The sequence below is a fragment of the Onychostoma macrolepis genome, chromosome 20 (genome assembly GCF_012432095.1).
Source record: "Onychostoma macrolepis isolate SWU-2019 chromosome 20, ASM1243209v1, whole genome shotgun sequence".
NCBI lineage: Eukaryota > Metazoa > Chordata > Actinopteri > Cypriniformes > Cyprinidae > Onychostoma > Onychostoma macrolepis.
Genome location: NC_081174.1, coordinates 26,483,241 through 26,495,190, shown reverse-complemented (window position 1 = coordinate 26,495,190; position 11,950 = coordinate 26,483,241). Strand labels below are relative to the sequence as shown.

The 11,950-nt window shown below is 38.7% G+C and overlaps 2 protein-coding genes across 2 annotated transcripts; both read left to right on the top strand.

The window, feature by feature from the left end:
• Window positions 1-649: 649 nt before the first annotated feature.
• On the top strand, window positions 650-5,263 carry ttc32 (tetratricopeptide repeat domain 32). The gene is made up of 3 exons (XM_058754885.1): window positions 650-816; window positions 987-1,153; window positions 3,636-5,263. The coding sequence occupies exons 1-3, from the start codon at window positions 701-703 to the stop codon at window positions 3,761-3,763; spliced, it is 411 nt and encodes a 136-aa protein (XP_058610868.1). The 5' UTR covers window positions 650-700; the 3' UTR covers window positions 3,764-5,263.
• A 1,134-nt stretch (window positions 5,264-6,397) lies between these two features.
• On the top strand, window positions 6,398-11,854 carry zpax1 (zona pellucida protein AX 1). Its single transcript, XM_058754884.1, has 21 exons — window positions 6,398-6,549; window positions 6,620-6,696; window positions 6,792-6,887; window positions 6,973-7,097; window positions 7,174-7,314; window positions 7,391-7,489; window positions 7,569-7,733; window positions 7,802-7,898; window positions 8,121-8,338; window positions 8,410-8,563; window positions 8,645-8,853; window positions 8,930-9,047; window positions 9,165-9,364; window positions 9,429-9,543; window positions 9,646-9,815; window positions 9,887-9,999; window positions 10,084-10,214; window positions 10,991-11,180; window positions 11,310-11,448; window positions 11,517-11,616; window positions 11,723-11,854. Exons 1-21 carry the CDS (start codon window positions 6,524-6,526, stop codon window positions 11,797-11,799), a joined length of 2,760 nt encoding a protein of 919 aa, XP_058610867.1. The 5' UTR covers window positions 6,398-6,523; the 3' UTR covers window positions 11,800-11,854.
• The last annotated feature ends 96 nt before the right edge of the window (window positions 11,855-11,950 follow it).

Here is an 11,950-nt window from a genome sequence, read left to right as displayed (position 1 = left end):
CCTGTCTCTGAAACCATCTATTCTGTCTTAGACTGGGCGAAAAACAGGTCTGGTAAATATTTTCACATCCTAACCTCAAGGGTGAGCATGGAGATGAGAAATTTCCCAGCAAATCACCACAGTTAAAAAGGTTAGGTGTGTCCATCATAAAAAAAAAAATGGTATGCTGAAAGGCCGTGCATATTGAAATACCCAGAGGTGAATTTCTGTGCAAAGTTTGTTTTTGTGATTGTAAGGACAATGGGGAGATATGCTAGAAATCTTACAGGTAGGCCTATATTTGCGCTTTATGCAGAATTAGCAAAGTGATACAACATTAGTTGCAATACGCAGTAGGCCTATGTAGTCAGTTTACTGAATTTTCTGTAAGTTATTGTATTGATGGTAATCACTGCATCAGCCTACGTAAGGTGCAATACAAACAACTGTTTATTTCACATGTTTACGTCGTAATAAATACATAAAGTGAAAGTGTAGTTTGATATAATGTTCAAACTATGTTTGAGTGCTAATTATTACACTCCGGCTCAGAGGGGGGCGCTCGCATACCGCCAGTACATAGAAACATCTACTTGGCAAACTATCTAATTCTCATGAATATTAATTAGGTTCAATGACAGGACGTCGAAGGAAAAAGTAAGACGTCAGTACGCACTAATTAATATGCATGAGCTGATTATCGCTAGTAGTAGTGTGTCTCATGGAGGACAGCGAGCTCGTGATCCTACAAAAAGCGCATGCCGAGTTCAATAGTAAGAATTATAAACCAGCAGAGGAATTATACACACAATTCATCGAGTCCTGCACCAAATCCAGGTATTAACGACCGAAAGCTTATTTGAATAAATTAGTCAGGAGGACACTGGTAAACATTAGCACAGACTGCATGTAAACTGTCCAGCACAGACGATTGCTTGCCACTGAGTTGATAAATTAAGATCATACTCGCATGTTTTCGCTAATAATCACATTTTATGTTTATCTAGAAACTGCAGTGCTCATGATTTGGCCATTGCCTATAATAACCGAGGGCAGGTGAAGTATCTGCGGGTGGATTTTTATGAAGCCATGGATGACTACACCTCTGCCATACAGATCAACAGCCAGTTTGAAGTGCCACTTTATAACAGGGGATTGATACGTTACAGATTGGGTTTGTACAGAGTTTAACCATTAAACGGGGGCTTACGTTGCTGAAGATAAATTTATAACTATTTTCTTCATGCGTCATGTCAGTGCTTGTGAAAAATTCGCATAAACCTGCTTAAAGGGTTAGTTAATCCAGAAATGAAAATTCTGTTATTAATTACTCACCCTCATTCATTTTCAGAACACAAATGAATATATTTTTGATGAAATCTGAGAGCTCTCTGACCCTGCATAGACAGCAACACAACTGAAATGTTCACACAACCCAGAAACATAGTAATGACATCTATAAAACAACTTTTGTGCACAAAGAAAACAAAAATAACATAATTTATTCAACAATTCTTCTCCCGAGTTACCGTCTAACACCATTTTGGAGAGTACCACGATGTATGAGCGTGCTTTCCCCAGAAAGTAATCAACATAATCAGCGTTGTTTATGTTCTGGAGAAAGCACGCACATGCTGCATTGAAGTTGAGCCACTGATGTCACGTGGACTGTTTTACCCATGTCCTTACTACGTTTCTGGGTCTGGGAACATTTCAGTTGTGTTGCTATCTATGCAGGGTCAGAGAGTTCTGAGATTTCATCAAAAATATCTTAAAGTGCCCCTATTATGGGTTATGAAAGGTTCATATTTTGGTTTTGGGAGTCCTCAACAACAGGTTGACATGCAAGGTCAAAAAACACTTTTATTTTCTTATAATATGCATTTATATTTATACCTTGTTTGCTCAATGACTCCGAAACAATTCGTTCAAAGATTAATTTTTCCAAACTCCTCCTTTGTGTGACGCTAATCTGCAGAGATTGATCTGATTGGTTGATTTCATTTAAAGCAGTGTTTGAGGATGAGTAATTAACGACAGAAGTTTCATTTTTGGGTGAACTAGGCCTAACACTTTAAGACAACCTGAGAGGTTTTAGGGTACTGGTTAGGCTGGGAGACCAACAAGACTTGCTCAGACCAGCTCAGAGCATCCAACCAGCTTAAAGGGACAGTTCACCCATAAATGAAAATTCTGTCATTAATTACTCCACACTCATGTTGTTCCAAACTCGTAAGACCTTTGCTCATCTTCGAGAGCTTTTTACCTGAACCCGACGTGTTTAAATCTTTTTTTTAAAAAGATAAACCCGACCCGAGACAGACCCGATGAAATTAGACCTGAGTCCGACCCGACCGCATTTATTTTCGAACTGGACCCGAATGTAAACGTCATTGACGTGTGCACAGCCTGCAGCCCCACATCGGTCCGGAAAAATCCCGGGGTCCTGCTGACTGATTTGGCCGCATTACTTTCATTCAGTTTATTTACTTATTAGCCTATTACTTTATATTTTTGCCTGCCTGATGGATACATGTTATTTCTGAGTTTGGCTTTCAATTGTAACCAGTGGATTTGAAATATAAACGTGATAGTTTTATAAAAATTAAATCGATAGGTTAATAAATCTTGGATTTGCTAATAAATCTTGTTTTATCTGCAATGTTATTTACCTCATCTCCGGTGAAGGGCTTCTGCACACAAAAAAGAAAAGCCTTGCATTGACACGCAGCGTAATGAAGTGAGTGGATTTCCTGATGGATCTCATATCTATAAGATGGATGTCTGAGGTTACAAACGTATGTTCCTTTTTTATGTGCGTTTCTCAAGAATGAACTTAACATGAACGCACAAGTAGGCTACGCATCCGGGAAAGTTTAAAAGAATTCGGGTCTAATCGGGTCCATTTGGGAAAAGCACACTTATTTTAAATGCCCTAGACCCGAGGCTGCTAATACCGAACCAGACCTGTGTCCGAGGCACTCGTAGAAGTTTTGGACCCGAACCTGCTCGGGTCTTGGGTTTTTGGATCCAAGTGGACCCGTGAAGACCTCTATTTCTGACCCTGCATAGACAGCAACGCAACTGACACATTCAAGGCCCAGAAAAGTAGTAAGGACATCGTTCATGTGACATGAGTGGTTCAACCGTAATTTTATAAGGCTATGAGAACCTTTTTTGTTGTGCAAAGAAAACAAACATAACTTTATTCAGCAATTCATTCTCTTCTGTGTCAGTCTTCAACGCGCGTGCAGTCATGAGTTCATGACAATACCATGCATGCGTGTGCATGTGCACAAAAAGTATTCTCAACTTCATAAATGTCACATGGACTATTTCAAAGGTGTCCTTAGTACCTTTCTTGGCCTTGAACGTGGTAGTTCCGTTACTGTCTATGCAGGGTCAGAAAGCTCTGGTTTCGGATTTCATCAAAAATATCTTATTTTAATTTCTTATTTTTGTGTTACAAAGATGAACGAATGAAGGTCTTATAGGTTTGGAACGATATTAGGGTGAGTAATTAATGACAGAATTAAAATTCATGGGTGAACTATTCCTATTAAAGTTTTGTTATTTTTCTCAGAGCATGCTTTCTGCCAATCTGTTGTATTCCACTAATGTGTGCTGTTTGATTTCAATGTGTTTTTCCTTCTAAGGCTTTTTCAAGGAAGCAGAGAGTGACTTTCGGAGAGCCCTGGAACTGAATCCTAATTTTAAAGATGCTAAAGAAAGTTTGCAGCAGACACTACTGGACCGTGAAGAAAAGTTGAAGAGAAGCTACTGAAGAGAACTAGTCATTAAATTTTATAATCAAGCTCATTAAACTGTTGATACAACTAGAAGTTATATTCTCATGGACAATCAAGAGCATATGATTATGCAGTCATGAGTTGAAATGACATTTAGGCCTGGTTTCACAGACAGGGCTTAGATCAGTGGTTCTCAAACCTGTCCTGGAGTACCCCCAGCCAGAGGTGTAAAATACTTGAGTAATTTTACTTGATTACTTTACTTAAGTATTATTTTGGGGGATTTGTATTTTATTCAAGTACAATTTAAACTGGTTACTTGTACTTTTACTTGATTACATTTCTGGAGGAAAAAAACAGTACTTTTTACTCCTTACAATTTAATTTCATCTTGAAAAGTATATTACATTTTTGTTTTATCTTATGCACAATAAATATGGTAAACGGAAGTTCAAATGTGCGTGATTGACGTGAGAACCAATGATCATTGTTTTCATGCATCAAGCACACACATTTCTACTTCAGTTGTGACATTCATCAGATAAATGTCAGGCTTCAAAAGTACACCATCAAATCTTTGGAAGCATATTGAGGTAGCAAAGTTGCGGCCACCCCAACCCCCCCCCCCCCCCCCAAAAAACTTTATTCATTATTCTTTCTGTTTTGATAGAGCCATTAGCTGTGTAATGTATTGGCTGAATGCACAACATTGAGTGCAAATAAATCAGTGATGAGAATTTAAATACAATTAATATTTTTGTGGGAAAGATTTCTTTTATTTTATTATTATTAAATGATACAAATCTAAAAAAGTGTTTAAATGAACATTGTATGTGAAATAAATTGTAATTTATGTTTAGTGATGTTCTTTCCAGGTTGTGGATAAATTGTATTAATAATGTCATCATATGACACATGGAGTACCAATTAGGAATGTCAATTAATTAAAAAAAAATCTTAATTACATGATTTGCTCATTAATTAATCGAATTAGTCATAAATAATTGTTTATCAATATTTGCGGAGAAAAAAAAAAAACTAAATGCCCCAAATAAACAATCCTTTAAACCAGGGGCTCGTTCCTCGTACGTCGCTTAATACATCTGAGATTATTTGAAAAATGCCGGATCTTCTAATCCTGATAACTGATCTCTGGCTAATTTGGTTCTTCAAACGAATTTGCGTATTAGATTAAAATATCTGGATTAAGTTGTCTAAGATTATTGCGCGTTCTCGTGTTCCTTGAAAAGGGCAGATGTATCGATACTCGAAACCACGATCAGCAATGCAGCGATTGGCTGGCGGCAAGACAGCAACGTTATGAGATCATATCATTGAAAAAGACACCTGATGAAAAAGTTGACAAACTTCTGGACCTTTATGAGGAAACAGCCAAGCGAACAAACCTACATCAATGTTATAATAGATAAATGAAATGTGAACTGTTTTTATTTTATTTGTCATTTTTTATATGATTCCCAATTATTTTCATCATTTCTAGTATTTGTCACTAATAAATCTTTCAATGAGTAAAACTGGCTGTGTCTATAGTATTATAGACTACACAACATAGTTATATTATATTGTTATATTATTTGCAAATTATTTTTTAAATTATTGTCCTGGGATCAGTAGGGTAGCCTACTCTTATAATAAAGTAGCGGTTAATGTTGTATGTTTTAATTCTATTACTCTCCTCATTAATTCAACACATTCTTGTATTCTGTCTGAAATATGTTTTAGCCTCTGCATCGCATCTTGCTATTCAAAGGAATAGTTCATCCAAAAATGAAAGTTCTCTCATCATTTACTCGCCCTCATGTCGTCCCAGATGTTTATGACTTTCTTTCTTCAGATGAACACAAGAAAAGATTTTTAGTCTGTATAATGCAAGGGACAGGACCACTTCAGAAACCTCACAAAGTGAACACGACGGTCAAGTTTAAAATATTGTTTTTTTTTTTTGCATTTATCGTTTCACTTAAGAAGTCTGAAGCCTTGTCTGAGAACTGTAATGTTTCTATATGTAGAGTGATAAAGATTTATTAACCTGCTAGTAGTCTTTCAAACTTTGTGAGCAAAGGGCCAATCCTGTTGGTCATTGCTCAAGATACGAGTGATTTGATTACTCGATTTGATTAATACTTTGATTAATTGTTGATTTCTCAGTCACAAAGGGTGCAATAATTATGTGTTTGTTTGTTTTTTTAAATAAACCCATTATTTAAAATGTGCATTTTGCCTATTTTTTGCTCTTTGTGAACTTTTAAAATATGTTGACTTTCACAAGACCTGTCAAGAATATGTCTGGGACATATTTAACTCCAAAAACAAACATAAAATCATAAATTATATTTAAACAGAATTATCTACATTATATTTTATATTCTCAAGTTTAAAATTACCTTAAAGGAAAATCTACTCATCGCATACACTGCAGTAACTATTTAAAATCTACCAAATGTATTTAACCTTTTCAATAACCAACACTGTTTATACATTCCTAGAAATACTACATTTTTATTGCAATGATCATTAGCAGAGCTCAGCTTTCACTCATTAATGTGTGAGGACTTCCTCCCTCTGAATACTTCAGCATAATAGTTAACTCATGACACCTGCTCTTTAGTTGATGGCAAGCATCACCTGTGCACAAGAGTTAGCTGATTTATACGTTTCCTTTCAGAGAGCTTCATGCACATTATTTTGAGCTCTTACACTAGAAGGGTTTAAATTGTGGTGGTTTCCATAGATCTTGACCACCTGAAAGCAGAGAGGCCTGTTTTTGAGCAAGGATGACGACATGGCTTTTTGGGATGTGGTAAGTTAGATTCTGTTGCAGATGTTTTGTTACTGTTTGTTTTCTAACACTTGTTTTATTTCTTTTTCAGTACTTTTTGGCTGTTGATGGTTATGGTTTTGGCACAGAAGAATTTCAATGTGGTGCCAGCACAGACTTTTAACCAACGTATGTCTTATGCATGTGAACTTGTTTAGGTGGAGTAGGCCAAACTTGCCATTAAAATTTAATCTTCTGTTTTGTTTAAATATGGTTTCTTTCAGGAACAGGCCTGAAGACTGATTGTCTGGGAAGTTATATGAGGTTAACCGTAGACAAATCTCTAGCTCTTGGAAATCAAGTTGAATTTGATGCTCTCAGTAAGTTACCTGCAATTAGTTATATTGCCAAGAAAGATAATGGTAATCTACATTTGTGTCACAACCTTGTCCTCTTCCTTTTCAGATGGCTCCCAAATTGAACCTTTAACTTCAAGCCTGGCTGCCAAATGTGGTTTCAGTATAGACTCTGATCCCTGGGGTAACTACAGAGTCTTTGCTTCTCTCCTCAATTGTTTTTCAGCGAATGAGGTAACTGGCTCTTCTTGGCCCTAAAGAGTTGCTGTATCCTGCCATCTTTCACTTCAACGGTTCTTTCTGCATTCAGGATGATCACGTGTTTGATGTTGACCTGCGTGTCCGGGTTCATGGTGTCAAAGCAGAACAAGATGTCTTTGAGGTGGCGAAGACTTGTCACTATGACCAATGGGCCCCCCGTGAAGTTCTCTGCACTCGGAATTATATGGAGGTAAAACCATGGCTGGCTTAGGCTACACCCATACCAAGCCACAGTCTTCAGAGATCCTAACAATGGTTTCTCCTAGGTTTCTGTTAACCGATTGCCAGAAGAAATTACAGCTTTGCGTAGACGGCCTGTGCCCCGCACACAAATGTTTGACCAGTGGACCAATACTGTTCCTGAGGTATGGTGGTTCAGCTCTTGTTTTGAGTTTGCATGGCAAATGCCGCTTGATCAAACAAGCTCTGCCTGCCGTCTTCCAGGCCGTTACCTCTAGGTACAACATCTGGAGGATGGTGTTTTTCACGCCTACTCAAAAAGCTATGGTGTTGGAGGATGCCCTGAGGACAGGATATGGTGTAACAACAACCAGGTCTCGATTGGTGCTACGAAGTGGATATGACCTGCCTGAGACCTATGTGGAAAATGTGAGTATGGAAAATGTGGTGCTGCTTTTAGTAGTTTTCTTGAACCAATGTTGATTCTGCTGTAACAGGTGAATGGCGTGCCCATGAAGATGATCAGGGTGACCACCTACTTCAAGAAACAGTGGTCTGTAACCATGTTGGATACTGTTGCTGCATGTCCAACTGGTATGTGACACTATTCCCAATAGCATTTGACCCGGTATTTACAGGGTTCTTCATTCCTTGTCCTTACAGGGTTTACTTCCAATTAAATCAATCTGAATTGACCTCCTAAAGGTCTTTGGGTTCCCTTGAAAAATCAGTTAGGTGTGTTGGAGCTTAACTCTGCAGGTAAGTGGATCTCCAAGACCATGATGGAAGAACCCTGATCTATTGCTTCTCTTACAGGTGGGCTTTCTTTTACGGATGAGATGATCACCTGGAACTTCCCCCGGTTTAACCCACTAATGAGTTCTGTTGAAACCAGTCTCCTTGGGATGTTCATGGGAATAGATGGAAAGCAGATAGATTCGGCACAAATGACTGCTAGAGGCTATGTTTTGAGTGTAGTAGAAGATCAAGTCGTAATGAAAATACCAATGGGTGGACCGGATGGCTACTACAAGGTTTAGTTTCTTGCTTTAATTTGGCAATGTTAATTCTTGTGCTTAAACCTAATGGTTAACTCCTGTTGTAGAGTCATGCTGTAAATAACCAGTACCATATCACATACAACATTGAGCCAATGCTGGAGTTACTGTGGAGTGAAGGAGGCATGGATGCTACAAGATACAAAGTCCTCTTCCCCATTAAGACCCCTCTTATGCCTAGACCACCCCACTTTGTTGACTGTGAGTGTTGAGGGTTCTTTGACAGTCCAAAGAATATGAAAAATGTTTATTTTTCTTAACAAATGTATCTCCCTCTTGTAGTCACTGATGCAGAACAAAGGATGTTTGATGTACTCTTGGGTCCTTTCCTTTATGACACTGAGTTGGTGAACATAACCTTTTCCACTGGAGTCCTTACTGTGGCAGAGGCTAATGCAAGGGGCATCAACATACAGGAACAACGCTTTCAAAATGGCTCCAAGGCATTTAGACTTCAAGTTCCCTTCTCTGATGCTTTTGTTGTCAGAACTGTGAGTGTCCTTTTTTTTTGAGAAATTATTGCTGCATCATATATATATATATATAATAATTTTTTTCTCCCCTCAGCAAGTTGATCTGACTGTTACGGTTTATACTCTTCATGTCACGTTTGGTTTTATGATCCTGCCTGAATACACTCCATTCTCCCATACTGCATCTGTTGATGTAACCCTTCGAGATGTCAGTAAGTGCTGATACTGCTAATTTGGATGTTAAAGACGTGTCTGTTGCTTTGTGGGTTTTTTTTTCCTAATACCCAAGTGTTTAATGTCATTTGTCAATGGCTCATTCCCCCATCCAGTTCTCCCAACTATGAGTGGAACTTGTGACGAAGAGAAGTTCTACATCGTAATTTCATTTGGAAACCTGGGAAAAAACTTTAATATTATGATGGCTAGGGGTGACATGACTCCAGACCGGAGAGCAGAGTATGATATAAAGGAGAATGCCACTCATATGAGCTTGGCAGTGCCTTTCCTTTCATCTGATGTTGTGTTTGAGGTATGATATTTTTTATTTTTATTTTGTGTGCGTAGATGGACTGCTTTAAATTCTGTCTTTTCAGCTGATGTACCCATCATCCTTGAGGGCTCGGCTTGATGTGTTACTATGGGAGCCCATAAACAAATGGACACTAAGTGACTTCTCCCTGGCTTGTAACTTTCCCATGACCATGACTGGTATGTTCTCTTACATGGTGTTCTTTCAAGTTGTTATTAATGCTTTTAACAGGCCTCTGCAATCAGCCTAGAGAAGTAATGGTTTTGGCACAAACTTTCCAGAGTGTTTTAGCAATGGCACCATGTCAGCCCTCGCAGTGAAGGTAGAATCCGTTCCCCAGCTTGTCCCTCGTCAACTTACCCTGAGGGATCCTTCATGTAAACCCAAATTCAGCAATGATCGCTTCGCCTACTTCTCTTTTGAAGCAAACCGTTGTGGAACCACTAGAACGGTATGGAGTTGGTCTTGTTTTAGTAGTATTTGTTAAACTCTCACCATATTATGCTCTCATCTCTCCCTCAGTTCTATGATGATGTTGTGATGTATCAAAATGAAATCACTTTGGGTAACGGGCTACAAGTTTACCAGCAGAATAAAAAGGAAGTACCCGCTAGTCCTCCTGATCCAGAGTATCAGTAAGATGGAATCTGTTGGAGTTTGTGTATCATGCCTGCTAATGTGTCTTGACACTTTTTAAAGTGCACTTTCTTTCTCCTTAGTGTGACCATGTCCTGCTTTTACATGCTAAATGATACCCAGACGGTTGCTTTCTTCACAAAGCCACGGGAAAATGAACCCTTGCCAGAGACTGGTTTTGGAGAGCTGCAAGTTGTACTGAGGCTTGCTCTGGGTAGGCTAAAATGCTGTAGTTTCACTGTCCCGCATTCAAGCAGGTGGCATTTGAGTTACAACTTTAAGCAAATCAACTCTGAGTAGCTAGTGCTAGACTTTTCAGAAGACACTTTAGCCCTGTTTCTGTCAATCTTGAGCAGGTATAACACCCCAAGATCCACTTTTCTGCAGAGTTTGGCTCCAACCCAGATTAAACCAATTACTGACCTTGATTAACTTGTTCAGTTGTGTTTAAGCCCCAAAGTATACTTCAGTTTTTAGTTGAACATGCAGTCTTTCAAGGTATACTTCACTAGGTGGCTTGTACAAATACAGGTGCTGGACGTGCACTAGGCAGACTGAAATGGAAGCGCATCTGCAAGCTGCGTCTACATTGTACACGTAACTTTGGCCCTGTACATGCTATACACCTGCATTGTATGTATACTTTAGCATTTACGTAGAAACCGAAGTATACTTTTGGCCTCTTATTGTTGGAGCCAAACTCTAGCAAGTAGTCAGTTGAGCACTTAAAAACCCTTTGTCCAAATGTTCATAATGTGACTACACTGCTGCTGTCAGGAAGCATCAGGCTAGAGTAGTACAAGACTTTCCACAATTCTACTTAACGGGTGGTTTTATTCTGTTGGAGCAGCTTATACGTCAATCATTTGATCTGATCACCCAAAATCAATATAATATTGGGTGTAAAATGGCTATTGGACTACTAAAATTGGCAAGGAAACAAGTGCTCTTTGTGAATCATGTTGCTTTTTCTTGTTCCTCTCCACCCAGATGGCTCTTATAGTAACTTCTATGTAAAGGAGGATTACCCAGTTGTACAGTACCTAAGAAGTCCTCTGTTCTTTGAGGTGGCGCTGCTTCAGTCCACTGATCCTCAGATAGAGCTAGTCTTGGAGAACTGTTGGGCTACTCTGAAAGAAGACTGGAATTCTACTCCAAGATGGGACTTGGTTGTAGATGGGTAATAGTTCTGACTTGTTTAGGGTCAAAGTATTAACATTTTATACATCACCTCTTAAAGTTACTGACCAGTCCTACCTTTTAGCAAATTAAAAAATTTTTTTTTTTAACCAAATTTCTCTCTCAACAGCTGTGTGAATCTGGCTGACCGTTACGAGACTGTTTTCCACCCTGTCATTCCTAACAGCGTTCCATACCCGTCTCATTTGAAGCACTTTGAAATCAAGACGTTTACTTTTGTGCAGAATGATGTCGTATTTCAGGATCAGGTAATTTTATTTCTTCCAAGACATGATTTGTGTACTTGGGCTGCATCACTTACTACTTCTCTCCCCAGATTTTTGTGCACTGCGACGCTGTGCTTTGTGATTCTGAGAGTGATGGCATCTGCAAGAGACGTTGTCCATCTCCCATGCCTTTAAAAAATGAAAAGAAAGGTATGGCCACCGAAGTTACCCATTGTTTAGTCACTTAATAAGCTTGCACATTCTAATTACAGCCACTTTTTTTTTTTCTCTAACCCCCCCCCGTTCCCATGACAAGTACGAAGAGAGGCCACTAATGTCCAATTCTTGAGAACACCGCTGTCTTCAGGAAAAATAGTGCTCTCAAGCTCTTAGTCTGTTTTGATTCTCAGTCTTAATAAAGTCTTGTTCAAAGAGCTTTTTATCTTGGTGTCCTGCAATTATTTTTTCAAGCCTGATGTGTAATTGAGACTGTTCTATATGGGACTAATTGGTTATACCAAGGGAGAATACCTGTAGTACTAGT

Coding starts and splice junctions, on each gene's coding strand:
- zpax1 (XM_058754884.1), top strand. CDS start 6,524: ATGACGACATGGCTTTTTGGGATGTG. Junction 10,000..10,083: donor CCTCCTGATCCAGAGTATCA/GTAAGATGGAAT, acceptor CTTTCTCCTTAG/TGTGACCATGTCCTGCTTTT. Junction 11,617..11,722: donor TTTAAAAAATGAAAAGAAAG/GTATGGCCACCG, acceptor TCCCATGACAAG/TACGAAGAGAGGCCACTAAT.
- ttc32 (XM_058754885.1), top strand. CDS start 701: ATGGAGGACAGCGAGCTCGTGATCCTACAAAAAGCGCATGCCGAGTTC. Junction 817..986: donor GAGTCCTGCACCAAATCCAG/GTATTAACGACC, acceptor ATGTTTATCTAG/AAACTGCAGTGCTCATGATT. Junction 1,154..3,635: donor ATTGATACGTTACAGATTGG/GTTTGTACAGAG, acceptor TTTCCTTCTAAG/GCTTTTTCAAGGAAGCAGAG.